General features: G+C 35.1%; 1 protein-coding gene across 1 annotated transcript in view; it reads right to left on the reverse strand.

The window, feature by feature from the left end:
• Positions 1–27,706, reverse strand: part of EYS (EGF-like photoreceptor maintenance factor) — a 454,013-nt gene that overhangs the window by 196,290 nt on the left and 230,017 nt on the right. The window contains exon 16 of the mRNA XM_023922426.2: positions 20,332–20,444. Coding sequence (XP_023778194.2) covers positions 20,332–20,444 — 113 coding nt within the window. The remainder of the gene's footprint in view (positions 1–20,331; positions 20,445–27,706) is intronic.

Consider the following 27,706-nt stretch of genomic DNA (forward strand, 5'->3'; position numbering starts at 1 on the left):
ATTATTTATATTCTGCAGTTTATATGTGACTCTGATTTCCTCACTCATCACAATTTTTGTTTTAGTTGAAAGTGCTGGGGGTCAGTTTTCTAAATAAAGATGATATATGCTCAGGCATATCTCTTAAAAAATTAAAATTTCCGTGTATGTTCCAGACTGTGAGCCCAGCTTCCCCCTTCTATGACCTACAACATTTGGTAGCAGAACCCAGTGATATTGTAGTTCCAGCTTTCCATTAAAAAATTCGCAACTGGAATGACATCATTATTTGCAACTGCTTTTGCACACACACAGAATCTCATTTAATGGTGCAAACTCTTAGCAATGCAAATAATACATTCAATATACAATGCAGCCAAAGATGTGAGAATGAAATTAACAGAACAAAGTTGATGAAAGCTCTGTTTACAAATAGGAAGAGAAGATTTAAACTCTAGGATGCATAGCAGTGCTAGATATGGGAAGAAATGTCAGTTACAGACAGCTGAAAGTGGAAAGAAGAAAAAGAAGTACATCTACTAAGACATATTCCTGCTGTTTCCTCTAAAGTATATAGATTCCATGAACTTTGCAGTGGCTAAGTAAGTTACTGCAGCAACAGCACTTTATGTTGAAGGTTTAATAACAAAAACCTTTCTAAACTAAATGTTGACGTGAGTGAGTGTTCCATAGATGATACCTGAAAAACACTCTTAGTCCCTAAGTTTAGGACAATTGTTAAAACAATGTTTTTTTAAAAAACTGAAGAACTGAATTTCTGTACCAAATCCAGTCATCTTTTTGCTCGGCTTGCTTGAGGAAATAAGGGAGCATTAAATCTTTCAGTTGTTCACACTGACCTTTACTTAAGCATAAAACATTACATGTACCAGTGATCCAAACATTAAACTCAAAAAAAGGAAAGAGGTCAAACTGCTGAGCACTGAGTGGACCAGTGTACAAATCTTACACCTTTGTAAGTTTAAACAAATCTCAAATCTGTGTGAACTTCAGCTTTCTCTTTTACATTTAGTCAATAATCACAGTTGGAAAACCTCTCACCAGTTCCATCTTAGCTGTTATTTAGAAGACCACTAGAAAGGCCTAAGCACCGCATCTTTTTGTTGATTTCTGCAACTACTTTTGTTTCTTGAAACTGGCGCCTTTGAAAGGAAATAAATACTTGCATTCTCTCTTTGAAGATTCTTCCAGCAGATGACAAATGTTATTTTGTTTTATTAACATGATGCTGTACTTGTCCTCCTGAAAAGGCTCTGCAAAATTAGAATTTAAGCATTCTGTTCCAGTCCTAAATGTCTGAGTAAATTGTACTGGTTAAATTGAGTTCCTGTAACAGAGATGCTGTGACAGCTATCTGAAAAATCTCAATTCCAGAATGGAGTAACAACTGTTTACCAAAGATTCTAAATTCAAGCAGTAAAAACCCATGGATACCATCTATAATTTAGACTCCAAAATGCATGATCTACCTATGCAACATTGTTGCACAATGTGTCTGTGACGGATACAGGAGAAGCACTTCTAGATCCTCAATGTGCAATTGAATTCCTAAGCAATAATTAATTCAGGCAAAACTTCTGCATTGTAATTTTCAGGGCTATAGTAGCCAAACTTTGGTCTTTGCCCACAGCAAATATTGTCCAGATGAATAGTGCCCTGCTTGGACAAGGAAAAACCCTGAAATGCTTCAAGAGATATAATTAAAAAACAATTGATACAGTGGAAAAATACAAATCTGTACTCAGGTAAATAATCTAGCCAAGGGGTGGCAACCATATGTACACACTTTTCCTTTATCCATTCAACACTTATTCCATGCAGGACATTCAATACTTTCTCCATGCAGGACAGAACAAAGGTACTGCTCTGGGGAATTCTTACATTACTTCTGGAAGGTGTTTATAATTCCACCAAGCTAAGGACAGAACTGAAATCAAGAATCTGATAAACCAGAAGAGCGCTCTTATCACTGATCTGGGGAATAAAAGCAGAAAGAAGGGATGTACCAAACCTAGACCTGTCTTTTACAGTCTCATCTCAATTTCTTCCAGGAATATTTAGGAGATACTGTTCTCTCTGAGATATACTTATAGAAGAGAGACATTCTCAGATACTAAGAAGTGTGAGGAGAACTCTTAAGAGAATCAAGATGCTTTCAGAAATGAATGGCAGACTGGAAATTCAATGTGTCCTGACTACATTAGCAATAAAATTCAGTTTTGAGAGTACATCCTTTGTTTTTAGAGGTCTCACACAAGAATAGTTTAGGCCTTTAAATAATTTTTACAGATGCACTGCCTTATTTATTTTAGAATTAGTTTCCCCATGTGCTGAAAATATTTCTTACCCACTTAATAGAAGTAGGGAAGATATACATTTGTGGTTTTGACTGGGATAGAGTTACAGTAGCAATTGTCTGTGCTGTGGATTCCTACTGAGAGCAGTGGTGGTAATATAGAGATGTTTTAGTTACTGCCACACAGTGTTTGCACACAGTCAAGGCCTTTTCTGCTCCTCACCCCACCCCACTGATGAGCAGGCTGGGACTGTACAAGGAGCTGGAAGGGCACACAGCCTGATCCCAACTGCCCAAAGGGACTCCCTGTTGTGTCATGATCAGCATATGAGGCTGGGTGAAGAAGAGGGAATACTTGGAGTGATGGCATTTGTCTTCCTAAGTCAATGATGCAAGTGATGGAGGGAGAACTGCTTTCAGGAGATGGCTGAGCCTCCACCTGCCTGTGGGAAGTAGTGAATGAATTCCTCATTTTGCTTTGCTTGTCCATGGCTTTAGCTTTACCTATTAAACTGTCTTTACCTCTCATAAATTTTCTTACTTATACTTTTTGATTCTCTCCCCCATCCCACCAGGGAGGACTGAACAAGTGGTGGACTGGGGGCTAGTTGCCCCCGCTGATGATAACTGGGGTTAAATCATGACATTTTATATATACTAATTAAGATTCCGGGATAGAAAGCAATTTTCTATTCAAAGACTGTTACTGGAGAGAAACAGTAATTAAAAAAAGCATTCCGTATCACACATTATAGAAATTAACATAAAAGCTGTCCTGAAAGCAAGATGAGAAGGAGATGTTGAAATTATTAGTACAGAAAGAGTTAAAAATGCAGAGTACTGTTACGTATCATCTAGTCTTTCTTCCAGACTTAATTTCTAATTATATCTTAATGCTGGAGAATGGCTGACATGCATAAACACAAACATCATTTATTCATCAGTAATTTGGCATTTAATTAAAATATTACTGCATTCTCATTGAGTGCATAAGAAAGAGTGTTGTAAATATGACAGGTCAAAAAATCCCCATAATATTAAACGAGAGAATGAAAAAATACAGTACTTGAAACATCCTAAATAGAATTTTACAAGGTAAAAGGCAAGAAACTAAAATAATAGGCCTTAATGTATTTTTTTTTTCTGGGAGGAATAAATGATTTTATAATAAATAAAGTGCATGACAGATGACAGAGTAAATATCAGCCCATAGTTAAACTGGGTATTGGGGTCTACTTAAGAACTGATGAGAATAGAGCTGTTAGCCTAGTTGTTTATCTCACTCCCCCATGCCCTCAGTTCCCCCATGCCCCATTGTGTTCACTGGATTTCCACTTCCACTTCTAGCAGGGAGGTTGCTGCTGGTCTGGGAAGCTTGAGTGGAAAGTCAAGTTGAGTCACACTGTGCTGCTGTCTGTACTAATTGGTCTTGACTGTTACCAGCCACAGTCTCTGGGCATGCCCTGGTATTCATCTCCAGGCACCTCTCTTATCTTCATTACCCTCCCACACTTCCAGGATCTTTCTTCCAGCCGGGAGGTTTACCTTATTTTCTGGCCAATCTTCAGTCATCTGGGACCTTAACATGTAGCCAAACCTGATGATAAATGATGGAATGTGGCTTGGTGAGCTCTTCCATCACCTGTGTCAGTGCCCTTGGGTGAATCCCACCTGGCCCATCAGACTTCAGTGTCTCAATGCCGCAGCAGGTCACTAATTTGTCCCTGGATTACAGGGGGTCTATGCTGCTCCTACCAGCTCATGTGGCTGCTTGCCCTGAGGATAACTGGTCTTTCAGTTCAGTCTGAGGTAAAGGAGGAGTTAAGTACATCAGCCTTTTCCTCTTTCTCGGTGACAATGCTCCCTCCAAGGAAATGGAGATTTTCCTTGACCCTTCTTTTGCTGCTAATGTATTTATGAAAACACTTTTTATTATCTTTCACAGCAGTGGCCAGATTGAATTCTAGTGGAGCTTTTGCCTCTAATTTTCTCTCTACATGACTTAATGATATCCTTGTACTGTTCCTGAGTTGCCTGCCACTTCTTGCAAAAGTTTAAACTTTTTGTCCTGAAGTCTGTGAAAGCTCCCTGTTCAGCCAGGCCACCATTCTTCCCCACTGGCTCATCTTTTGGCACATAAGGTTAACCTCCTCTTTGTTATTAAAGAAGACCACTTCGTTATTAAAGATGGTTTTCTAAGGGACTTTCTGAAATAGAGTACTGAAGAGGCACCCAAAGTCCACCTTCTGTAAGTCCAAGGTAGAGGTTTAGTTGATCTCCTTCCGTACTTCACTGGGAATTGAAAACTACCATTTCATGGTTGCTGTGCCTCAGGCATCCTCCAGCAACTAATAGTCTCTCTGTGCAGAAATACAGTGTGAGATCAGCCTCCTGAATGATGCTTTTATCTCCTGTCACTTTATTAACTGCAGGCTTCAGGGTCTGCTACTGTTTTTTGGTCCAGACATTGTTAAAATGTACAACCATTTGTATTGGTTGAAATAGGTGGTTTCTGTTTAAGAATTAAAAAGTTCAATTTTGGATATTCATATGTCTGTCCTTTTATTGCTTTTTTTTATTTACTGGTTGCTATTGTTTAAAATATAATATTGTTCTTTTCCTATAGCAATATCATATTTTAGCATGTCCCAGTGTAAAAGACAATGCCGGTAGATTACTTTCTTTTCTTGGAATGACTGTAAGGGTACACTAAACAATGTTACATCTTTACTAGAGGGAGTCTCCTAAAGGAAGACTGTTAAATGCTGGCTTAAGTAATATTTATCTTTCATGCAATTGGAAAACGATTGGAATTTTGGCCCAAATGTGTTTTTGTAACAAACACTCTGACTTTACCTGAGAGTGAACAAATACTGTAACTATGATGTTGAGAGCACCAAGGAGAGCTATCAATAACAAAGTAATTTAAAAGTTTGATACTTATGACCTCATGTTCAATCTCTTTTCGATTCCTAATTCTCCAAGGCATCAAAGTGCCACCCCATATCATCTCTTTTCCTCCTAAATATTTGAAGAAATTTAATCTACAAATAAAACTCCAGGACAGAATTCACATTGTCAAACATTATCTGCTTAAGAGCTTTGAAACTGGCCTGAGCTGGCTACCGTGATTCTCCCTGTAGACAATCTATATGCACAGAGAGGCATCTCCAGCTCATCACATTCTAAGAAAAATAACCGGATTTTCTCCATCAATTAGAGGTGGTACTAAATAAAACGACTGTGATGAGTGAGGAAAAATTCCTACTTCTGCTCACTATGTCACACTTAAAATTATTTGTGTTTTGAATATAGAGCTGAAAAATATCCGATACCACTTTTACATATTGAAAACATTCCCTGAAAGCATTTCCTATAAATCATGTACCTTTACAGCAAAGAATGGAGCTTACCTTACCTTTTTACAACCTAAAGTAGTATTTCTAACACTTTGGTCAGTTTAAGTTTCCAATGAAGAGACTGCTGTTACTTTAACATGTGTAACAGAATATGACTCTAACTTAGGAAAGTCTTAAAACATGGAGAGATAGTAATAGGCGACATTATCCAGACTGAGAAGTTTTATTTTTAGTGTGAAGAACTGGAAAAAAAAGTCCACAAGGAAATAAGAAAACTCCAGATGCCTTGTCAGCAGATTGCTGTCCTTCATTCCAACATGTGAGCAGTATCCAAGACTGCACAGGACCTAAGGTCAAATGCAGCAGAAAAACAGGCCACTACTCTGCATTAAACTATTAATTTTTAATTAAGATTATGAATAATTAAGGAATAGTCAAGGAGTTGACTTGCCTTGATGTGGCTTATTTGACAGAAAAATGTTATAAATGGATTATTCACACCCTCCCATCTTCTCAACAACCCAAAGGTTGTGAGAGATCATAGCAGTGTAGAAAACACAACAAACTTAAACTGTTATATTGAAATTATAAGGTGGTCATACTGTTCCAGGGTAACTTTGGAAGTTTCAGATATTTTGCGTCCATTGATCCTAACAACTTCTATTTATCTTAAACACTACCTAAATGCAAATACCATGTCATTGATGGTTTGGGTACCCAGCTATGACTTGGCAATAGGCAACACCACTTGCAAAATTTTAATTGGTCTTTCCAACTACAAAACAAGTCTCAAAACAAGAGTAAAAAAGAAACCTGAGGCAAACTGGGAGATTATTCTCAATGGCAGAGGATACTTCTCATTTTTACCTTCAAACTGAGCTATATTTTTCAGCCATTCTTTCTTGACTAACTTTAAATCAGGAAGGGCAGCTATATTTAAAGCATTGATATTAGTGATTTAAGGGGGTCATTGCATCAAAGCAGGTCAGGTTTAATAATATCAGCCAAATGCTCATCATCCTATCAACAAAAAACTTTCTGAATGCAGTCAGGTGGTTAAAAGATGTAAAATGTATGTTTAAGATGTAAGTATGTTTTGCTTAATTTCTCAATTGAAAACAATAATTTTTGGTGTCTGTGTGAAAAATTTAGATAACTCATTTAGTAATCAAGACTTAAAATATCTAAGCTATAGATTGAAATTCTGAAAATAAAACCCACCAAGGCAAGTAGATTTTGTTTTGCAATTTGCCAAGGGCCTAGGAGGGCTTAAGTGGTACAAATACACCTTTTAATCTAAAAATATAATAATTTTATTCAATTAATCCAATTTTATAAAAATCTGTCAAAGTTTTCAGGGCAATATTCCAAAATTAGGGAATTTATCTTACTCTGTTTATATTATATTCTGAGTGGAAAAAGTTACTTAATATAAATAAAACTAATCTCACGTGCAACCAGAACTATCTCGTCACTTAAGAGTTCTGAATGCTGCCAGATTTATTTCATATACTTTAACTCAGTTAATAATACTTTATGTCTTGTGGTTTATGAAATGGATTTTGTAATTGATAAATGCCTGTTACTGTTACTGATGTCACACTTGTGTTTATAGTGCCCAGAAGAGATTTAATCATCTCCTATCATTTCCATACAATACTTATTCAATTTTGTAACATCAGTGAACTATGTTAGACAGTTAGTTCTAAGAAATTAATGCATTTTCAATTGACTAATGTAATTTGGCCTCCAGCCTACATCCTTACAGATGTAAAAATTTCACATTATATCTTGATATTTAAGTACAGAATTTTTTGCAGGGTAAGGAATTCCAAGTCACTTTTTTTGGTCATGTAGGACCTTGTATGGATCCTAGCAGTGCATCATCTCCTATCTACCTCTTAAATTTAGCATTGGTATAGAGAGGAAAAATGGGGAAACCTGGCTTCTGAAAACTGGTCAGAAGCAAACATATCTCAACAAATTCTCTATGCACTGCGTAGAGATAGGTGTTTTCTTAAAATTAATTTTATTTATGGTCATGTCCTCTTTTTGGCACTGTTGACAATTTTAATAGCTCATGGTTTTACGAGCTGAAAATCTTCCTTCTCCCCATACACAGATAAATTACCTTAGATTTCTGCTATTGCTAACCATTGCTTCATTGAAACTTCAGTTTCAAAAGAAATCTATATACCCATAAGTAATATTCTGTCTAGAAATTTGCCAATGACTTTGGGAGCATGTGTGTAGGAGCTGAATGAGAGGAATCAAATCCCAAGCTTATCTTTGTATTATATATGTAATTTTGAGCAAATTTTCAGAAATATACGTAAAAATTAACAAATACCTACAGTTTAGTGCAGATGAAGCAGCATTTCTCTATTGTCTGAACATTAAACACATTAAAGAAATTGGTCTTCTGAGAGTCAGAATGTCTTTGTTTTTTTTTAACTATTCATTTTAAAGTTTACACATATATTCTGAATTTCTTATGCTTTTGGTTTCTGATTTTCATATGCCAGTGTATTTGAATGTTAAAAAAAGGGACTTTTTAGTCTCACAAATATATCAAAGTCTGTCTTGAATTTTAGGCTACATTTCTGAAGAATTTTTTCTTTACCCAAGAGCTGCAATTTCACTTTTAAAGAGGGAAGGAGAAAAAAGGAAAGGATACAACAGGATTTAAAGCTGTTCTTTTTCTGAATAGTTATTTCAACAAAGATCAATAGTGTTGGGTTTTTTTAACAGTTATTCTAGTGTTTTAAGGCTGCAGGGGGCACTGATGCACTGTTTATCTACAGTACTGCAGAACAAGAGTCAGACAGGATATGATTAAACAGTCCTGCAGGTTGCAGATTCAGAAAAAAACATACAAACTATTTATAATCAATTTAGGTCTTGAGAAATTAGGTAATTGTAAAATATTGATATGTATTTTGGAGGGAAATTCATGTTTCTTTTACCAGTTAATACATTTGTTTTTCTGCTGCAATCTAGTGGTTGTGGAGATAAGACTGTTTTCTTAACTTTACAACCAAGGTCCTTTGAAGGATGATATATCTTTCTAGTCTTGCATTACTTAATATTACAACCTTAAACAAACAAACCCTATCCTCCTATCCTGCACAGAAAATAACAGTTTGCATAGCAGCTCTCCAGAGAAGAGAAGCCCATTTATTCAGTATAGATAATAACTTCCTCATATATTAATCAGCCAATATATATACTACCCGTTTCACCAAATCCTTTAAGTAAGAATTTATTACAATAAGAAATAATTATATTTTTAAAGAAATAAGTACATATTATTTCACTTTATTTAATATTTTATATTCTAGGACCTAGGAGTGAGGGCATATAAAATGCAAAGATTTCTTGATAATAAGAATATAAGACAATTTATGACTCAGCAAAACACATCAGATATGCAGCCATGTCTCATCATGTGTTTTGCATTTATTCTTTACTGCTTATTTATTCTTTAATTCCTTTCTGCACATAATCACTTCCTTTTTTTTCAAATGCAGGTTACATTGGAGTTCAATCTCTTCTGTTCATCTCAGGTCTTAGTACTTCCTGCATTTACAACTGTACTTAATCATGTCTGCCTAGAGAACCCTTTCTAGAAAGACATGAAGTATAATCTTAACAAAGCAGCACAGGAAGAAACCACACTTTAACTGGTAGTTTGTACCAATTATTGTCATTTATACTACAGCTATTTTGGGGGGTTATTACCAATTCAGACCTTCAGTTACAGCTTCCAGCCATTGGTTCTAACATGCTGGTCTCTGCTGAGATGAAGAAATGGACTCTGCATCCTGTGCTTCTCTTCATTAAACAAGAGTGCTATCTTTGTATGAACCATAATCCCCACAGTCATACTTCAGGAAAAAAACCTGAGGCACTGGATTAATAAAGTATCTTTCTGCATCCCTTTTTATAAAAAATATCACCAATTTCTTTGAGGGTGTTTGAATTATATCTTTCATCTTTTATGGTTTCTAGGTTCTGCTACATTGCACATCAGGACACAATGAAATACAGTACAACCAATATCACAATCAATAGTGTACACAGAAGGGAAATTGTTTTCCTTCTTTCTTGCTCACAAACACAGAGATCGTATTTATCATTTTGCTTCAGAAGCTTACATTGAGTTGCTTGTTTAATTAACTAAAAGTAACTCTTCAGGACATCGCGCTCCCTTTGTGGCTTGGCCTGTTTAAAGTAATTCCAATATAAAGCTTTGTACAAAATGAATTTCAAAAAAGTTACTAATATTGCCTTTTTTCAGGCTTTTCAACTAAATCTGCAATGTTTGAGCGATTTTAGATGAGCTTAATTATAATTTAAATATCTTTTATTAAGTTAATTGCATATTAATATATCAAATTTTGATGTATAGGTTCACAATACATAACGTTATAAAGAAAATATTTTTGATTTCAAGAAAATAAGGGACATCTTTAAAAAAAACAGCTGTTTTGAAAATTTTGATTCCTGATGATTTTTAGATTTGAAAAAAAACATTGTTATAAAAAGTGGTCTGCCAAAGAGAAGTTTGAACAGTCTTTAATTATGGAAAACATATAAAATAGTGGAATATAGTCTTTGATTTTTTTTTTTTCTATAAAATCACACAAGGTTTCATCATGATGATTGTTTTACTTTTAGCTTTCTTAAATGAGATTTTTACCAAACCACAAGTACTTTGTAAATCACAAAGTCCATGGTGTATTCACCAACACAGAGAAGGACATGGAATGGATATCAGCAGAATAAAACTGAGCTTCCAAGCTTTTCTCTTGTCATTCTGGCTGTTAGCACTAGAAGGCAACTCTGAAGATTTCTCATTACTTCTGTATAAAATTTAAAAGTCAAAGAGAAAGTATTATACCAATTGAAGTTTGCAGTAGGCAAATTATTTCTTTCAGTGTGACTTTCATTCTCACTGATTCTTTCTAATATTCCTCTCCACAATGCAGTGTGGTATAATACCAGGAGCAACTACAGCTCCATTACCAGGCACTTTCTTCCTGTAACTCGGAAGTCATGGAAACCTGCTCCAAAGTTTATTTATCTCTGACTGTATAACAAAACACTTCTCCGTTTCCAGGTTTCTGTAATTGGAATGACAGCAAATGCTAGCACTAAAGTTAAGTGTGACTGTAGTTCAATAGAGAAAGCATGTGAGATAATTTATTTTTCCATTTGATTGTTTTTAGACAATTCACCATCTTATATACTTTGCTTTTCTTAACCACTGCTCATAATAGATGTAAGACTAGATAAATATGGAAATACTCTTAAAGCAAAATTTTGTCACACCATACATACACCCTCTTAAAAACCAAGGTTTAGATGGACAGAAGAGAACTGAGATTATTTTTTCTATTCTAAGAAAGTAGAGGGAAAGGATTTTATTATTCACATACCTGTCTGGCTAGAAGCCCAAGTAATTTTTTCAGGAAGCTACTGAACCCTAGCATTTGATGTCTTATGTTACTAAGATAACTTTTCTTAAGAATTAAGGTAAAGTTTTCAAAGATTATTTAAATGGCTATGATGCATGATATTATTAATACTGTGAAAAACATATGTAGTAAAATTTTAAGAAGGTTGAAAAGTGGCCTTAAATTTAGCTTCTATTCTGTAAATCTGCAAGTTTTACAGGAAAGTTGGTATGTTCTCAACCTTTTTGTTTTAATTCTTGGAAATACCTTCTATTTTCACATTAATAGTATTTTGTTTGGGGGAAGCTGTGCTGAAATCTAAAATTAAAAAGTTATATTAATTAATGAAAAAATAAATAAAATATATTTAAAGACAATAAATTTTTAAAGTATATTTTCTTACGATTTTCTATGCTTTTACATTTTAAAAGGTAATAATGTTCAAGCACAGTGATTTTTTTTTACATTCTTGACAGAATTTCCAGTCAAGTATAGATATTCAAAGCAATTTGGCAAAAGGAAATGAACACTGTTAATAACTTAGAAGAATCCAAATGTTTTGGCAACTTGCAGTGTTTCTGGAACTATGATCCTTGATGTAAAACATTCTCCTTTACTGCAGCTAAAAATAACAGCTGAAATCCTATACCACTCCAACCATTAAATAACCACATAATCCACAGGTAGGAAAGGCTGAAAGGTTGCCATAAGGCTTTTAAACTATCTCAGCAGCCTTATCATTCTGAGCAGTCCTGACAGTGAGGAAGCTCCAGGTATGGAGGATTCGCTGTGCTGTCCTTTGGACTGTAATGCCTCCCAGAATTTCCCCATGCTGGTCCACTGACCTCTGTCACATCCTTAACTCTCTTACCTCATACATGAGAACTTGTGATGACCTAGAAAACAGACATCTGACAGGAAATCTCTCTCACTTCCATGATTTGTGAATGTGCTTTGAATGGATGCGGCATTTTTATACACCCAACACAGTTTGTGGGGCTTTGAATCCACCACTCAGTGTAAAGAGCCCATAACAGATAGAGATTTGCTGTAACAAAAGTCTTTAACACATATTTCTCCATCCTAGTGTACTTTGAATTTGAGTCATGGAAGGATGTGTGGTGGAAGGGATCTTAAAGATCAATTAGTTCCAATTCTCCACTGTCATTGGCCAGGCCCTCCCACTAGACCTGCTGGCACAGGGTCAGATTAAACCTGGTCTTGAAAAGTTCTAGAGATTGGGCATCCACAGCTTCTCTGGGCAATCTGTTCTAGTGCCTCACCACTCTCACAGAAAGGAATTTTTTCTTAACAACTTACCTAAATCTTCATTTTACAGCCAATCCCTCTTTTCACTACATGGCCTAAGTACTGGAGGGTCCAATAAGTCCTTCACAGTCCTCCCTTTTCCAGGCTGAACAGTCTCAACTCTTTCAACCTGTCTTCATAGGAGAGGTGCTCCAGCCCTCTGATCAGCTTAGTGGCCTCCTCTGGATTTGTTCAAATGGGTCCATGTTCTTGTGTTGGGCACCCCAGAGCCAGATTACTGTGAACAAATTTGGTTCTACACTATGAGTGATCTGCTAAAAGTGTCTCTGTGGTCCCTTCCAGCCTCACCCAACCTGTGTTTCTGTGAATCTGTGATTCTGTGACACATGAAGGGATCAGTTTATATGCAATGGTTTAGCATTTGAGATGAAAGAAGCATTACAAATTCCATTAGTAAATTTAGTAGTCTAGAGTAAGAATCACCAGTAACTGGAGACATTAAATATTATAGAAATGAGCAAAAATAGATACAAAGGTGTGACTGGAGTGCAAAAGCACTCCATCAGTGGAGCCTTTTTGTTAGCACATTAACACTTATAAAACAATAAAGTACACATGAGCAGTAATAGAAAATTTCATTAAAAAAACCCCCAAACATATCTTATTCACAAAAATATTTCCTTTTTCCACAGCTGTGTCAGAGAGTTTTCCAAAATATTTAACTGAGATATTATTTATTTTCAGTAACACAGTCTCTGGCATCGTATGCATACATTGACATATATATTTGCAAAAGCCTCCTAGATAAAAATGAAAGGAAAAAATGCATGGTATCCTTTAATACTTGTCTTATTAGTTTCCATGCAAGTACCTGGCAATTTCAGCAGAAATCACAATCTCATTTCAGTTGTTCATTACAGACACACACTAATGGAGAGTAACTGCTGCTGAATTCTGTTGACAGAATTAAGAAACAATTTTCTTTTGGTATAATGCATATGCCTAAATTACAGAGGGATAATTAAGGTCAAGATAAACATCACCAAGTACTATTATTAATCTAAAAGTAGAGAGTTTTCCTAAGGAAGATTAATAATAGTTTTGTGGTATGCTGATGAGAAACAATCTTTTACAGAAACAATCAGAGAAATGTAATGTTTCGAAATACATATTATCTCACCTGCATATATTTAACACATGGATTTATCTAATATCCAGAAACAATTGTCCCAGGATACTTCAAAAGATTAAGATAATGGGCTTGTATAATATTTTACACTGATTTTGAGGATTTATAACAGCAGGGAAAATTACATCTGTCATTTCTTTCTTTCTTTTTTCCTTTTTTTTTTGTTTTTTTTTTTTTTTAAACACTGAAGTGTATCACTGAAAAGTCATTATCTGAACAGAAATTCCAGAAGAGGAAGAAAATAGGTAACAGAAGAATAGAAATCATGTACACACATAGAATAGAAAGGGAATTGTACAGGACAGCAAAACTCACAAAGGAAAAGAAGATATTGCAAATAAGTGCAAAAGATGGGGGAAATCAAGAAGGGGAAGTAAAGGTATGAAAGCATATGAAAGCAACCCAGGCCCTGGAAAAGGAGTAAGAGGCAAACAGACAGAAAAGTTATCAGCCAAAAAAATCAATAGATCACAGAGGAAAAAAGTAACAAATGTATAAAGAAGAAAAAAATCTTGTTATCACTATGTTAGAATTTTATAGAAATATTAACATAACATCAAGCATCATGCATGTGGTGAATACAAATGAATTCTATTTCTGAAACTTTAGCTTCAGTTCTTTATTTCAGAAATATTTAGTCTAATCTCCCTGTTAACCAGAGAAAACTCATAAAACCTGTTAATAAATAAAACTAAGTAGTGTCAGTATTTTTCATTTAGTCATTTACTTCTGTAATGTTGATGGGCATAATATATAATTTTTGGGGTTTTTTTTTTTTGTTTGTTTGTTTGTTGTTGTAGTTGTGTGTGTTTCAGAATTAAGCACATAACTTTAAACTGTTAAGGAGAAAATACAAATGCAGGTAATATAACAATAGATGTGTTGGGATGTGAGAATTTAACTGGTAGTCCCTCACATATAACAGAAGACCAATTTTTTTTATAGGATCTTGGCATTTATTAAAAAACTAAGATGTAAGTAGACAGAAGAGCTTAAGCTTGAAACTATGAATTCTCTTTTGATTTTGAGCCAGCTTGTGTGTTTGATTGATGTTAAGGTTTTTCATTTCAGGTGCATTCATATGAAGAAACTCTTCAAGCCAACCTGAGTCTTCTGTGGACTCTTAGGATAACATACAGTATGCACCAGCATAAACACTTCCCTTGGAAAGTGGAATGGTGAGTAGGACTTTCACAACTGACTGAAAAATAACTTCCAGCAGATGAACTTTCCCCTTTTTAAAGTATGCAGTACATTGCAAAGATGGAAGTCAAAGCTGCCTGGTGTCAGATGCTCTGAGTTTTGATGTTTTATAATTACTGTATTTTAATTACTAAAAACCAAGAAGTCCAACAGTGGAAAAAATGCTGGGGAACTGCACGGGAGACTGACTTTACAAAGGTGTTGCGGTCTGTGGAGATTTTTGTGAAAATATCACAGAAAACTACAGAATGGAAAAGGGAGTATTCACACATGAGGAAGGGGATTTGGAGCTTGTTGGAGAGTGCATGAGTGCATAAGTGAGGGGAAAGTGGAACTGAGGGCTTACTGAAAACATGTAGAGCTCTCCAAAGTGTATTGCATAGCTCCTGAGAAAATTGCCATGTATTAGGAAACCCATCAGTCCTCTTGATGGAATGGAACTTGGGTAATGCACTTTCAAGAGCCTCTTTCCAAAATGCAAATAGCAGAGTTTTTGCTGAAATAAAGCTCAGCTTCAGCCCGGAAACACATATCAAGATAAATTAATAAGAAAGCAAAACACTTTAAAAAATCTACCACAATTCTGTCCAATGGGCATTAAGGAAGAATTTAGTTTATTAGCTCCTCTCTGAGAGTCCAGTTCACTGTTGTGCACTTGCATCCATTAGTAAGACTTCTCTTAGGAAAACAGTAAACAGTACTTTTCTGTTTCATAGATAGGATAGATTGGATTCTTTAAATTTTTTTTAGGAAAAACAGGGCTTGGATAGGTACAGGTATATATCTACATGTGTATGTATATGTATATATTTTCTGTCTGTGTCTATGTGTTTGGAACCTTTGAATTTAGTACATGCAGTAAACTGTTACAGTAAACTCTTAGAGCAATATATAGCAGTCATAGCTCTCAGACACTAAAACAGAAATGAACTGCAGTAAACACCAGCTTTTAATACTGGGACTCAAAGCTTCATTTATATCTGTTATCTGCACTCTATCTGGAAGTGGTAGTCATTTATCCTGCAAATCTATTCCAGTAACATTTTCTGAAACACTTGAAGAAGCTTTATGTTGCATTAACACATCGCAAGTGTTCTCCTTCAGAAGAAGGAGAAAAAATAAAAGAGATTTAATTTCTTAAAAAATGTTATCAGAGATCCATCATTTTCAATTGTCCTTTTACTACTACTATTGGTCATTATATAATCTCTTTCAAAATCGCCTATATATTCATAACCCTGACACAGGTATAATTTAAAGAGAATCATAAAATAAACTTTGACAAGATTTACATAACTATATAGTCTAGTATAATTCTAGAAAACTATTTGTTGGAGGCTTACCTTTACTGATTGATTCAGTTCCATTATAACCTCTCTTGAAAGAGAAAAAACTGCAAAGCTCGGAGTACTTTATGGTTGCCAGTCTGCTCTCAGAGAGTCAAACTCCTCCTTCCCATACCATTGTTCTAGCATTTCCTGTTTCACCTTGGTTACATTGAATGGCAGGAAGTTGTGATGAGACCTCAGTGCAGTACGTCTGTCCTACCTGCTCTCTGTCCTTGTGGTATCATCTAATAGTTTACCTATGAACACTGTGCTTAAACAATGATGCATGTGAATAGCAGAAGGATCTGGGCCAGGTGCTTCTGAGCATGCACAGGAATCTTGCATTTTCAGAATGATAAGAATTATCACAATAATCACACTTCTTAATCTTGTATTAATGGAAGTATTTTTAAGAATTATCACACTTCTTTGATTGTATCCAATTGCCTGATTCTGCCTGTATCAATCATCTTCTTGAATTTACACAAAATTTAACACCTGCTCCCAAAATTACATGAAAGGTAATTTCCATGTTGCCCCCATCTCAAATTCAGTTCTACCAAGTTAAAATAATTTTCGCTCCCTTGTGGTGTATTATATTTGCATTCAAAGATAGAAATTTTAAAGGAAAAAAGGGAAAGCATTTTTGGCATAATGCAGCATTTTAGACACTAGATAGTCAGATATGTATGCCAGTGAAAATAATTATGTTATGGTACAATTCTTGGCATTTCTTAATTTTGAGCATGTTTTAAACAGTAATGTAAACAGTAATGTTCCTCTGAGATAAGGAACATGCAGTATATAATATCCTATGAAAGGTACTATCTTGTCCTGATGTAGTGATTTCAATAGTTTTGAAAAGGTTAATGAACTATCTCTAAAATATGTTTTTGAAAGTTCTCTATATTCCTTGCACATATTAGATCATCCTTTTGGTATTTTAAAACACAAATAGATCCAGTTAGAAAGATGTCAGAGTAAATTTGAGTAAATTTCAATCCTATGAAAAAATCATAAGCTTAAAATTTATTCACAAACCCATACATTTTAAGAAGTGTCAGCATGTCCAGAACAATGACATTACAATGAAGTAATCCATGAAGCTGGGGCACCAAGGACAAAACCCAGCAGAATAACTGAATGCCACTAGAGCATCCTAAATATGTGAAAGAAGGGCATTCAAAAGGATAAGAAGTCTACAAATAGGTGATGATAAGCAGAAGGTCAATTAAAGAAAAACTACCACAGTAAAAACAGAAGCAATGCTGCTGCGTGACAAATACAGGGATGTTCTTGCAGAAGGAATTGGATTGATCTGTCTGCCACACCATAGAGTTCTCTGCTACTATTAGGCAGCTCCAGCTGTAGCAATACTGCATCTACAGAACCATATGAATTCAGAAAATAAAATATAAATTACACCGCGCTTTCTAGTAATCACTTGCTACTTGTATTTGCAAAGTGTATTATCCATTATTGCCCTATTTAAACAACTTCCTTCAATCACTTTCTCTTTCCTTCTCAAAACAAATCCATCTTCCCCAGAAGCCTGTCTTGCAAAAGGGGAATGACAGCTGAGCTTCATAGGTGCTTTTAGAGAAGCAGACTATATTTAAGGACTGATGATGTCAAGATGAATGTGGGTTATACCTAAGGTGAAAAGCAAACAATGATGTTAGCTGCCAGCTGTGAGCAGCTATGAAACTCGTGTGTCACAGGGCCAGAATGAGTAAGGAGAATGTCTACCAGGCTTCCAAGCATTTCATTTCTATAGATTTCCCTCCCCACCAAGGAAAATTCAGAATAATTTCAATTATGTCTTGAAATTAATAAAGTACAATGATTTCCATTGCTGAAATTCAGCTTTTCCCAGACAGGAATAGCTGTAGTTTGGAACAGGATGGTGTCAGGTCTGTCTCAACTACATGGGGCTGGACACTGTTAGGCTCACCTGCAGCATTCTGAAGAAGCAGGGAGGTAGAAGAAACATGTTACTTAACATAGAGGATTGAGAGGGCCCAGCACTCTTCCAACATCCTTTTATGTACAAGATTTTATCCACAGTTAATCTATACAGTCATGTCATTTTACTCACCTAATCAGTAATGTATGCACAATAAGTATTTGCAAGAAACAGTCCTAAGCTATAATCACTGAGTTCTGATTCAAATAAAGCAACCTTTAATGTCTGTATTGTCTTGTATGTCTATACCATATAAGCCATATTTGTATGCTAATTAACTATGAAGGGGAGTATCAGAATCAATACAAAATTCAATAAATCTTGATATATAGTTCTATAGATTATAATTTAACAGATAACACAGCATTTTATACTAATAAAATTCAAAAGGAACTAAGCTAGTTTTTTACAAGCCACCTCTTTCAGGTCTATATCCTTCTCTGTGTTGAATACACAGACTGGCCAAAGTTCTTCTCATTGCTTTTTTTTTGCTTGTTGAAGGCTATTAGTACTTTATAGAATAGTTATATAAAGTGTTCAATAGTAAAAACTGTAAAAAAGAATAGTGTCAAAAAGCTCAAGGATGTAAAAAAGCTCAAGCACTTGTATCAATGGAAGTATTTTTAAGGAGAATGAAAGAAAGTAGTAAAGATGGTAACAGTCCTGATTTTTAAGTTATCCTATTTTTAGCTAGTAGTTTAAAAAACAGAACTGCCTCTTGCCTATGATTTATGACATCAAAGCTCAAATGCATATGCAAAATGGAGAAATATTTCTTAATCTAGTAACCAGAAGAGACAGCAGATATAGTTTATGATTTTTTTTCACCATGATTGTTAAAAGTTAATATCTGAATGAGAGACATGAAGTAGCTTCCTCATTTGCTTTCAACCTTATGAATTTCTGTTTTGCACAGAGGCATAGTTTCACAGACAAGAGTACATGCCCTCATTTTGAAGGACACCATAGTTCTGACTAGGAGAATTTCTGATGAAACTTTGTGTAGAAAGACAAGAGAGAAGACATTGTTTCTTTCTTTACACAATGGAGGCCAGGGTTTTGTTTTTTGTGCAGGATTTAGACCCACAAACATTTGTTAAACACACTTAGAGAACATATTCCAAACAAAATTCTTTGGGGAACTTGAAGGGTGAAAAGATTTATTTCTTCATCAAGTTTGGACAAGGAAATAGCACGGAACTGCTGTTCCAAACAAAAATGGTGGCAGGTCTGTGCAAGGATAACAAACTGAATTTTATGTTCATAGTAAGTTTTACTGGGAAAAGCTTAAATGACTGGGACTTGGGGCAGGTAGTTCATTAGACAGTGGGTTTACACTCTTGTAACTTTGAGTGGGATGTGTGCTCATTAAGGGGTTAGTGGCGGAGGTGAGTGCAGAGTTCAGATCTCACGGATCTTTAATTAATGAAGTAGTGGTTTACCACCAGCTGCTGAGGATAGTGTTTAAGCAAGCACATAATTGACCTGTTCTGTAAATTCTAGGGAAAAAAAGTCATATGTAAAAAGCCATATATAATTTCCTTCAGGAATCTAGGACATGTACATGTCTAGGACATTTCAGTCGTACTATGACTGAAATGATACTCTCTTCTGAAAGACTTAATTATCTACAAATTCAATTCACCTCTGTTTTCCTTCGCCTTCCACTTTTCCATATTTAAACCTATCATATTCCAGAACAGAATCCTAATGTACACCACTGCCCCTCTATGGTCTTTTATTTCAATCAATGCATGACCAACAGCAATGTGAACATGCAAAACTGAGATCAGTTGGGTTTTTTTTTAATGTATTCAGAAACAGTGCTTCCCAGCATTTTTCACAATCTCTTGTAGAGTAAATGTGACACTGAGTCATCCATATTTGTAACAAGATTAATGGAAGTCCCAAAGTCACAAGTAAAACACAATCAGCACATCTCCCCACTTCCCAGTCCTGTATTTTCCTACACATCATCTTTCTTAGTACACTCTTTCAGCATTCAGGGTGTGACAGCTCACTCTAAATAAGATGTCAAGCTTAATTGAACTACTCTGCAAAAAGTAAAATCTTCCATAAAGGAAATGTTTTAAAAGCATAAAAGAAGGCACAATATCTGTCTCTCTGGGGTTTTTTGTCTTTTAAAACTTATTTTCTTTAACCATTGCTGAAATTATCTAAAATGGTCGCCAATGCAAGGAAGAAAGCAAAATCAGCACAAACAATCTCTTATGATTTGGAAAGGCATAGAGGGCAGTTTACCTGCAATTGTCAACATTACTTCTTCCCACGGCGTTAGAGAAGCTGAAAGGTCCGACGTTATTGATTTCTGTGACTTTTATACAGCCAGTGAAGTTGTAGACGGGTCCGGAAATCTACAAAGGAAAAAATGCACACAGTTCTTTCACTTGTAGTCATTGTGATCAAGGTATTTATTTTTGTGTGGAGGAATACAGGTCATGGGGAATGGTAAACAGGGAAGATTTGAAATTTGTAAGTTTATCACTTCCCCTCTCAAAAGATTTCTAGTACCATTAATCGTGTTTCAAAGATGCCTAAGGACCTACTAAAAATGAGAATCACTGCAGGGGCTCTGAAAATGCAGAGAACAGTAAGTTGTTACGCACTGCCAAGGACCCATTTCTAACAATGAAGTCAGGTTTAGATAGTTGCAGAAAGAAAAATAAAAATATCTTGAGGAACAATTTGCAGAAAGCATAATGGAAATCATTAAATGTTTTTTAAAGCCCAACAGGAGCATTAAGCCTGCCAGAAAGGCTTTAGAGCTAATAGACCAGCTAAGTATAGAGGGAATGTTCAAAGAGACAGAGACAAAGCTCTAGCAGGAAATGTAAATGACTCACCAAATGATAATTTAACAAAGAGTTGTTCTGGGAGGTTCCCATGATGGAACCCCTTTTTACTTGGGGTACATCAGAGATCTGTCTCAAATTGAATTACTACTAGAAAACGTTTTTTAAGAAGACCTCAAAAAGTGAACAGTGGCAAAAAAGTAGAAAGATCAAACAGTGTTTGCCTGGGATTCTTATGGAAAATTACTGTGGTCATAACTTAAAATAGCATCTATACCATGGGAATGGTAGATATGGATGATTTGGAGGAGGGGGGCAGGCTTGGGTTTCTGCTTTGTATGATTTTAAAAATGGAGACAAGACTAGGGCATGCAAGGACACACCTCGAACTACAGATCTGTAAGTCCCAATTCCATTCAAGACAGCAAATATGAATTACACTGAAGAACAGAATTAACATATATGTAAATGAATGTAATGTACGGGGGAATAGTTGAGAGGGTTTCTGAAAAGGGAAATTTTAACTCACAGGAGGAACACTGACTATGTGAAAAAGGATGCCTTGGCATATAGCCTTTGATTTCCAAAGGATTTTAAGAAGTTTCTGTGTTAAAAGATTCTAAAGTAACTCAGTCCTCCTGGGATAATAAGGAAGGCCTTCAAGAAAATAGAAGAATGGTTAAAACAGAAGCAAAAAAAAATTGTGATTAAATGGTGAGGTTTCTCAATATGGAGACTCCCTAGAAATTCTCTTTGCAAGTCTCTATTAGGGTCTGTGGTCTTCCATGTATTTAAGTGGCTCAACTTTTCTGCACTACTCAGGAAAGGAAAACCAAAATCCTGAGAACAGGATTTCACAACATGCAAGAGTGTCACAATATGCAAAATTATGCCTTACAAGGTATGTAGGGATGATGATATATATGAGAGTTTTTGAACAGAGTAACTGTACAGACCAGGAATCTCCAGTTAGGAAAACCCACTCTCAAAGAGAGATCGAATAGAGCAGTGTGCAGAAGAATAAAGAGTTTTCAGTTTCTCAAAATACAGAGTCAAAAGGACACAAAATGACATGAATCACTGTGAAGATGAAGGCAAGGTAAGGGGTTTGCTTTTCCTACAACTCAAAATTAAGTTGTGGGACTTTGCCGTAGTGTGTTGTGGATGGTACAAGTGTAAATGGTGTTAAAAATAAATCATATTGAAAGGAAAGAAGAGCTGTGTCCCTCCCAGCACACAGATAGGCTGCACAAGTACAACACAGTTGAAGCAAGGAGAATTGCTTTTCTCTGCACTGCTCAGCCACTCTGGAACATAACACAGTGTGCCATGCCATACACTATAAACAGAATGAACGGGCCTTCCAACCCATGGGAGGGCTCAAAGAGTTCACTAACAATTTATTGTTTATTTCCTTAGCAGCAAAGGCTTACAGGAAGCGAAGACTTTAAAAGAATATATTATTACACTGCAACAATGTGGAAAGTTTTGTAACCATATGTAAGGTGGCATTTAAAGTCAACAAAGTTCAAGTGTGGCAAAGGTAAGGTGGTTTCTTTGCGGAACAAACATAGAGGATTACTATGAAGCTTCCTGGAATTTAAAAGAAACCAAAACCTTAATTGAACACCTGGATGTGAACACTCTCCTCCAAGTTAACTTTGCACATTAAAAAACTATTTGATGTACCACAAGGGCTGGTAGAGGTTATTCATATGGATTACAGAAAACAGAGCACTCTTTCTCCTTTGTCAGCCACTCTGGCATGGAAATAATAGTGATGGACTGCCAAGATGGACATACACTCAGCAGTCTGCTTTTGCTGCCATCATTGTAATAAAATACACCAGGTAATCTGAAGATGTCGTGTCCTACTAACTTCACATTTTAATTTTTATAAGAGATGCTTGTTGTTTTTTACCCTTGCCTTTTATAAATAGTACATAAAATAATTTTCGAATTAACAGGATGCAGGATCTGTTATAAATTTATCATGAACACAGACAGAAATGGTTACAGGATTCTGAGCTTGAAACTACTTGTTTTACTTACTTTATTTACTACCAGTAACATTACCTCCTGCAAAATGAACAATTTAACAGTATTTTTTAATATTGGCTGCATAAATCAACTTGTTAAAGCTGTGATCCTTTTTTTTTCTCTCTGAGCCTCATATGGTTGTCTCAGTCATATCATGCATGTGTTTCAACAAAAGTCCTTTTTCTCAGGATTGTAAAAATGAACAAACAAAAAAGAAAACAAAAGAAATCAATAAATGCAAAGGACAGATACAATATAATTTTATGACAGCTACTGTGCCAAGTTAAGTTCTTCCAAGACTCAGGTATAGGGAAAATTCACTATGTCAACCTATGGTCCATTTTGCACACTAAAGAGCAAATTAGTCACTTGGTTTGGAAATCAACATTTAGTTGCATATTTCCACAACAATTTTCACAACATAGTTTCCTTCCCTCACTACTGGCTGGCCTCCTAATAATTTCTCTCACATAGATATGTACATATTTTGAAGGTAATGCATTCCTCCAAAGCAATCTTAAAATTATTACTTATTTGTTTTTTAACAATAACTGGATTATAAACATTTTGGTCAAACAAATTCTTGCATTTGTTCTGCTATGCTATCTATACAAAGAACTAATATCTTACAGATCTATAGAAATAAGACCTATTTATATATATAATAAAAATAAATGGCCTTTATTCTCCTATTTTTGAGAACAGATACCTTTTATGTTTAGCAGAATATTAACATGTAGACTTCACAAATAGTTGAGTTCCCTTCCATTTACAAAAATGCATTAATATGCTGACAAACTGTAACACTTAAATTACCTGAAAATGTCAGGGCCAGAGCAACACCAGAAATTTAGTTTAATAAAATTCACTATCCACAATCTATTCAGGTATGTTTGACATATAGTAACCATGCTCTTTAGGCGCCCTTTATACTTGACAAAAATGACTACAGGTACTTACCTTGTAGGAAAAGTTCACGCGTATATGCCAAATAATTTATTAACATCCCTTACTGACAAGCCCAAATTAAGCTGCTGCTAGATAGAATTAACCTAGAATGATTTCCTAATGAAATGAACTTACATGTTGTCAATTCACTCCAGATTCATAAATAATAGAATTGTTTTGGCATATGATCTGAGCATTTATTTAAAAAGTATGATTAGCTGGAAAGAAAACAAAGCATAATCTTTCAAACAATCTTTCCTCATTTGTCTCCAATCAAGATAAATTTTATATATCTTAGAAATCATCACTATGTATATTACTGTATACCAGAACACTACTTAATAGTCTTTGACATCTTTGTGATTCCTGAAATATGTCTGATTTTGGAGTCTGATTATTAGAACTCTCTTCAATAGACTACAAAACTTTTAAGTGCAATATTTCAGACTTAAATAAAATAACTCAGGTGCAGAGTTTTGAGCACTCTAATAAAATTTTAACTTGTATTTACTAAAACCATGGTGAACCATTTAGAAGTTAATAAGTCAAAAAAACCCTCAACTTAAATAATATTTCTTTACTCCAGTTTTGTTTTCTGCTAATGATTAGAGTAATACGAAACAGTCATAATGAACTCTGAAATTAAGTAAACCATAATCTCATCTCTGTATTGTCTTTAAATTTGCCATAAAAACTTGGCTTGCCATCTCATTTGTAACCTGCTTGAAGCGTGCAACTGCAACTGAACTTCAATATCAAGCTCATAAAAGAAAAATATGAAAATCAAAAATAATATTTAAAAAAACCAAAAAACGCGACGTCTAAATTCCATGGACTGTTGTGGTGATGCTTCCCCCAAAAGAAGAATTTGGGATTTTTTCTTTAAAAATGTCATTTTAAAACCTATTTTCCTCTCTTAGATACTGAATTATATACAGCACAAAATATAAATATACAGACTATCAAATTTGCAGCAAGACAATCAGAATGGGCTTAATCCAATAGGACATAATTCTGCCTCTATATTTCACTTACTGAACACTGTCACAGCAGCTTCTATAATGGGATGTGTACTTCGCTAAAGTTTTCAAGATTTTGTTGAAAATCAACATTAGTGACTCAGACATCACCTTGCCCAAAATGTTTCTTGCTGATTTAAATTCTTTAAAAATAAATTAATAAAAATTAAACCTCATTAATTTTAACTCTGGTAGTTCAATCAAAATGGACGAAGCTTGGTTAATTTTCATAGCTACTAATGAGAGAAAAATGTACTTCCCTTTGAGAAGTCCTGCCGAAGTAGAAAGTGGCAGGGGAGTATGTCTTTGATACATCTATACTGTTCATTACTTCACTTCCTAGTATTTACTTCTAATAACACTTTCCATACTCAGTTCAAATTTTAATTTTATTTATGGATTCAATTAATATTAATATTTGTGGATTCAAATACTTCATTAGAATCCAGAAGCATTTTTATGGTTAGATAATGGAGTATAAGGCAAAGATTTTAATGACATTTCAAAATGTGTAGGAAAATGAGAAGTAGTATTAGCTCTCAAACAAAAGTAATAAAAGAAAGCACTTAAATATGGGAGCAGGAATATTGCTTCAGCTTCTGTCCTGGTACTAGTGTAGAAATGGGAAATGGGAATATGTAATGGTAAAATTGCCTACCTGCTATCATATCAATAAATTGGGTGAAACACAATGGAACTGAAATCTTCTCCATCCTGACTAATACTCACTATGAAATGAAATACTATATAAACCTATTTGTAGCACTGAAGTTTCATTCAAATAATATTTTAATATAAAAGATGATTTTACAATGATATTGTAATTCTGAGCCAAACATCCCAAAATAATTTTAATTAAGTTATACTAACACAACTAAAAAGGAGTTCAAGTGGAAAGTGAAATCCAGAATTTTTTTTTCACCTAACTACCTCTACTGAAATTTTTAAATAATTTAATGCTATTACCCTGAATCTGATTTTATTGTATCTGCTACAGAGATCAAATCCTATTGCTAGAATTTCATGAAACAAGAATGGTAAAGTATAACAATACAGGCAGAGGAGGGGGATAAAATAAATCCCCAAACTGCTTAGGGTGGTAGAGTTTTACATTTCTTCTCTACATGTCTCATTTGTCCCAGCCACTCAAAACAGGAGTTACAAATTAGCAATGCCAACAGCTCTGCTATGGGAAACCAGCAAGCCCATAGTCTCCTGAGTTGCAGAGCAGGTTACTGAGACTGTCCTCTCACATTGGATCTGAACTGGAAAACCATGTCCTGCATTGCTGTGCCTCACAGTGGAAACCAGACCGGTCATCTGCCTGGTCCGAGACTCGGCGGGAACCAGCTCACCACATAACTGACATTCACATTCCTCTTGCATCATTTCTTCATCCAAATTGACTGACAGTCTAGCATAAGTGCTTCACTGTCAGTTTTCCATGATCCTGACAGTTCTAGCTCAGAATGGTTCACTAAACCACAAAGGATTACTTAAAATCAGTAAGTGAAAGATTCAGGAGTACTGAGAAATTCCCTTACTATTTTAATGAAAGCTCATCCCTGGCCAGGATCCTTATATTTTAAACTTGCTCTTGGCTTTCACTATAACAAGTTCAATATTGAATTTCAGAAGGGATATGAAAACTCAGATGTGAGGAAGGACCTTCTTAAACTTTATGGCTAGCAATGTCTGCCCCTTTTGTAAATAATTTCAGTGTTTATGCTTATAACCTTAATGCATGATTCACTTAGTGCATTTTTTATTGCAATTCTTAATAAGTTCAACTACTGTAATTTATCTTTTTTCAATTTCCTCTGTTTAATGTGGTACAATACCTTGTCACTGAGAAAGATGGAAAATGTATTGGCATGAGAGGACTAGAAAATACAGAGTGAAATTTGGAAAATGGACTTACCTTTCTTGAATTGTGCAGACTCTGTCAACTGTGGAAATCAGTTCCTCACCCTGCACTTCACCTTTGCAGAGTGACATTGAAGTCAAGCACTGAACACCACGCTAACACAGCATTACAGCACTTAGGGAAAGGTGTTCTGAGCCCATCACCATGAACTCGTATCAGTCCAAGTCAGTCAGCTTCTCTAGTTCTGGTTCTTGTCCAGTCAATAACAATCACTCAAATCTACAGACATTTAACCCAAGAGATGTTGGTATCAAGCATATGGGTTTATATGCTGATGGATTGGATGATTCTCATGGGTCATTTTCAAGTCAGGATATCCTAGTTATAAGTAAGATTCAGTATGAAACACTTAGTGAATTATAGGTGCTGAGTTACACAAAAGGGAAAAGTTCTAACAAGAAGTTGTACATCTGTCTGACTAGAAGAGATAACACCTTATCTAAAACAAAGACCTCTGTACACAAAAGCGTGTCTTCAGAATGAAAAAATGCCCATAAAATTGAAAATGTTCTGATAAAATAGGCTTTTTTAAAATTAATATATATGGTATATGGTATCCAGAATGGCCTAATTTTGCCAGACTCCTAAGAAAACTGAAGATTCTCTGTTGAAAAAGAGAGAGAGGAGAAAAATTCCTTCATAAATTTTCACAATCTGTGCTTTTCTTATATCATGCCAGTACACCATCTGGAAACACATGCAACTGGTTTGTGTGGTTTTGTACACCTTAAATACTTTTTTTTTTCCTAGCGCAATTTCTTAAGACAAGAGGTGTTGCAAGATAACACAGTGTTCCTCACACATTAGGTAAGGAATATATCAGCTGGCACACTATGCCTTTCATCAAATGCCTTCACTTCCCCAAAATACTCTGGAGAATTGAAGAAGGC

This window comes from Cyanistes caeruleus, chromosome 2, assembly GCF_971803275.1.
Source record: "Cyanistes caeruleus chromosome 2, bCyaCae1.hap1.1, whole genome shotgun sequence".
NCBI lineage: Eukaryota > Metazoa > Chordata > Aves > Passeriformes > Paridae > Cyanistes > Cyanistes caeruleus.